A 4,384-nucleotide genomic window follows, 5' to 3' on the forward strand; every position below is an offset into this window, starting at 1 on the left:
AAAAATGAGATCATATTACAATACATACAGTTTTCAGCACCTACATCTTATTATTCAACACTATCTCATAGAAATTACTATAAGTAGCCTGGGTATTGCTCTAATTCATTCCTTTTAATGATTTCATAATATTTCATATTATGGATATGCCACAACATATGTCCTTATGTACTGGTGCTTTTATTCTTATGGGATATATCTCAGCAGTATAAATGTTGGGTGAAAAGACATTTATATATTTCATTTAAAAAATTTACATACAGTAAATTGATTTTTATTTGCTGTACGGATCTGAGTTTCAGCATATGTATCAACTAGCAGAGCAGACAAAATGTGTAATATCTTCATGAACTCTAAAAAAATCTCCTCTTCCCCCACCTAAGCCCTTACCACCACTGTTCTCCATCTCTATACAATTGCCTTTTCCAGAATTCTTTGTAAGTAGAATAATGCAATATGTCACCTTTTGAGACTGGATCCTGTCACTCAGCTTAATGCCTTTGAGGTTTATTCATATTGTGTGTGTCAATAGTTAATTCTGCTTTATTTCTGACTAGTATTCCATTGTATCGATGTACTACAGTTTGTTTAATCATTTGCCTATTGTAGGACATTTTGATTGTTTCCAAGTTTTGTTTTTTATAAAAACTGGCAGATGTATTCTGCAAGGGCCCATTTTCAAGAAGTTCAAAGTGGAGGGGGGCAAGGAGAGGATTCTTCCGCTTTTCCTTTCTCCCTCATCGTGTTTTACCCAGTAGATAAAAATGACCTAGACCCCAAAACCTACCCCTCTCAAAAAAAAAAACCAACAACAACTGAGTTTCCAAAAAGTTACAGCATCTTAATTCCTCATAGAAAAGAAGAAGGAGTCAGAGGGAAAAAAGGTCCCTGGTGTGGGGAGAGGCTTCCCTAGCTTGGGGCAAATCCCCTCCTTAAATAGCTGCCCCAAATGGGACAAGCCTGGAGCTATAGCATTTAAAAACTCCTCACACCCAACTTTATCAAAACCAAAGAAAAAAATTCCCTTTCCCCAAAAAAACCTAAATATTTATTTTTTCTTAAAAACAAACCCCCAAATTTGAAGGCATTAACCGTTAAAATGAATCTGTGAAATTCCCTCTTTCCTTCCTCATCACTGTGAGGTTAATTGGTGCATCCCCAGCAGAGGAACTAGCCCCAAAGGGAGCAAAAGGTGGGGGCTTCCCCAGCCAATCAGCAGCCAGTATGGATGTGCGCAGGTGCTAGGGAAGCCACACCCTCTTGGAATTATTCAAGAGGAATGGGGAGATGGAAAGATGCATTCTGGTATAGTCTTCAGCCAATTCCAAGTCAAGTAGAGGCAGGGAAAGCAGGGTGACAGGTGGGGTGTCCGGAAAGAAGAAACAGGATCTTTTGGGTCCCTGTGGTCATGAGGAACACTGCTTTCTCAGCTCCNGCTGAAGCAATCCCAGCTGTTAGTAAAAGAATAAAATGAACAACTCACCTGGGTTTTCCATGGACATGAAGACAGTTTCTCCTGAGAATGGGAATAGGGTAAGTGTGTCTTCATAGACCATTTTGTGTTCAAAGGTATATCCAGAGAAGAAGACAGAAAGGAAGTCAGTCTGTGCTCCAACACTTAGAATGTACCAGTATGCCACCTCATGCAAACAAACTGACAGCTGCAAGTTATCAAAAACATAGCCATTGATGCCTGCAAAAGAAATGGAGAATGAGAGGTTTTAGCAGTATCAGGATTTATTATGTTGGATTTTTGTTTTCGGATTAGAAATGATTATGTTATGCCCCAAAGGAGATAGCACTATACCTTCCTGAAAAGTAGATTGTTAATACTTGATCAGCTACATCCCAACCCCTAGGTGAGGAGCCTCATAGACCATTATGGTACAGATAGATTTGGATGCTATACTGTGGGGGGCAGTTTGATGAGGAGTAGGGTATTGGCACAGTCTCAAAGTGTTTCCTCTACAAACTGCTTATTAGTTACAAGGGGACAAATAGTAACTACACAGAGGAGAAAGCAGGAAAAAAAAAGAAACCTTAATCAAATGACCAAAATTAACATCTGTTAATATTCCAGATTCATGGAAACAAATGAATTTCAAAAAAGCAGGACAGTTATATCCAGTGCAGGATCCAGGACTGGACCCTGAACTTGAGGGAGGAAATGCTACAAAAGAGCACTGATTGATACAATTGGGATATCAGCTGCCAATGAATGTATTATATCCATGTTACATTTTCTGAATTTCATGGCTTCACTTTGGTTATGTAAGACAATATCTTGATTTGTAGGAATTATACAATGAAGTATGAAAACATAAAGAAGCATACTGTCTTAAACCTATTCTCAAATGGAAAATAAGTAATAAAAGTATGTACATAGAGAACCAAGAGAATGATAAAACAAATATAGCAAAATGTTAAACATTAGTGAATCTGGTTAAAGGGTATATGGGAGTTCTCTGTACTATTCTTGTAGCAGTTCTATAACTTTGAAATTATTTCTAAACCAAAAGCTAAACAAAAGTAAAGATTAACTTCAGTCTGTAAAGGGAATTGTCTCTGAAAGCCTCTTCCATAGATCTCTCCGTCCATCCATTCAGTAAACATTTGTCTACTCTGCAAGGTGGTGGCCCACAAATCCACTAGCAATGCTTACACTAGCTTAGTGCAACTAACTGAGAATCAAAGTTTCTTGCTCTACAAAGTATTAAAATATATTATGAAACTATTATAGTTAAAAGCATGGTCTCAATGCAGATATAGATGAATATATCAATCAGAACATAGAGTCCAGAAACAGATGCAGATATAAAGGGAAATTTAATGTATGTTAAAGGCAGTTCTCAGACCTGTAGCAGAAAGAATGAGCTCTTTCGTAAATGCTGATGCATATATGACTATTCATATAGAACCAGAAAAGATCCTGAATAGCCACAGCAATCTTGAGAAAGAAGAACAAAGCTGGAGGCATCACACTTTCCGATTTCAAAGTATACTACAGGGGTATAGTAATTAAAAACAGTATGGTGTTGGCATAAAAATAGAACCACTGAAACAGAATTGAAAGCCCAGAAATAAACCCTCACTTTTTTTGACAATTAATATTTGACAAGGGAGCCAAGAATACTCAATGAGGAGAGGATAGTCTGTTCAATAACTGGTGCTGGGAAGACTGGACAGCCACATGCAAAAGAGTAAAATTGGACCCCTACATGATACCACACACAAAAATTAACTTGAAGTGGATTAAAGACTTTTAAACATAAGACCTGAAACTAGAAAACATAGGGGGCAAGCTCCTTGATATTGGTCCTGGCAATGATTTTTTTGGATGTGACATCAAAAGCAACACAGGCAAAAAATTAGCACATGGGACTACATCAAACTATGAAGTTTCTGCACAGCAACAAACAATCAACAAAATAAAAAGGCAACCTACTGAATGGGAGAAAATATTTGCAAATCATTTATCTGTTGTTAAAATTTTAAATATATAAAGAACTCATACAACTCAATAACGACAACAGAAAAATCTGATTTTACAAATGAGCAGAGAAACTGAATAGACATTTTCCCAAAGAAGACATACAAATTGTCAAGAGGTACATGAAAAGATGCTCAACATCACTAATCATCAGAGAAATGTGATCATCAGTGAAATAGGTCAGTGAGAGAAAGACAAATACTGTATCATTCCACTTATATGTGGAATCTAAAAAAGCTGAACTCAGCAGCAGAGAGTAGAATGGTGGTTACCAGGGGCTGAGGAGTGGGAGAAATGGGAGGTGCTGACTAAAGGGTAGAAACTTCCACATATAAAATGAATCAGTTCTGGGGATCAAATATACAGCCTGGTGATTATTGTTAATAGTATTGGATTATATACTTGAAAATTGCTAAGAGAGTGGATCTTAAATATTGTCACTACAAAACAAATGATAATTATGTGACGTGATGGAGGTGTTAGCTAACACTACGGTGATAATCATTTTGCAATATATGAGTATAAGTGTATCAAATCAACAGTTGGACACCTTAAACTTACACAACGTTATATGCCAATTAGATCGCAATAAAGCTGGAAACAAAACAAACAACAGCAACAGACTTTGAATGAAGTGTAAAATTTCAAGGGGTATGCCCCCCCCAGTGGAAATAGAAGTGTTCAGAACTTCCAAAATAGTAAAGGGAAAAGCTGGAATTAAAAAGAAAAAAAGCTTAATTTAAAAAAGCAATAAAGGAGAAAAACTGTAATATTCAGAAAAAAATAGGAAGCACAAAATAAGATAGTAGAAATAAATCCCATGCAGATGGGCTAAACTCCCCACTTTAGAGATGTTCAAATTGAATTTGAAAAAGATGGAACATCTAACCCTTC

The 4,384-nt window shown here is 36.7% G+C and overlaps 1 protein-coding gene across 4 annotated transcripts in view; it reads right to left on the bottom strand.

Annotated features, from left to right (window-relative positions):
- The window catches only part of F8 (coagulation factor VIII), a 124,131-nt gene that overhangs the window by 56,489 nt on the left and 63,258 nt on the right, over nt 1-4,384 (bottom strand). For all 4 annotated transcript variants that reach the window (XM_019627624.1, XM_019627625.1, XM_019627626.1 and 1 more), the window contains one exon: nt 1,484-1,693. In XM_019627624.1, the coding sequence (XP_019483169.1) occupies nt 1,484-1,693 (210 nt within the window). The remainder of the gene's footprint in view (nt 1-1,483; nt 1,694-4,384) is intronic.

Source organism: Hipposideros armiger, unplaced genomic scaffold (assembly GCF_001890085.2).
Source record: "Hipposideros armiger isolate ML-2016 unplaced genomic scaffold, ASM189008v1 scaffold_738, whole genome shotgun sequence".
In the NCBI taxonomy this organism is placed as follows: domain Eukaryota; kingdom Metazoa; phylum Chordata; class Mammalia; order Chiroptera; family Hipposideridae; genus Hipposideros; species Hipposideros armiger.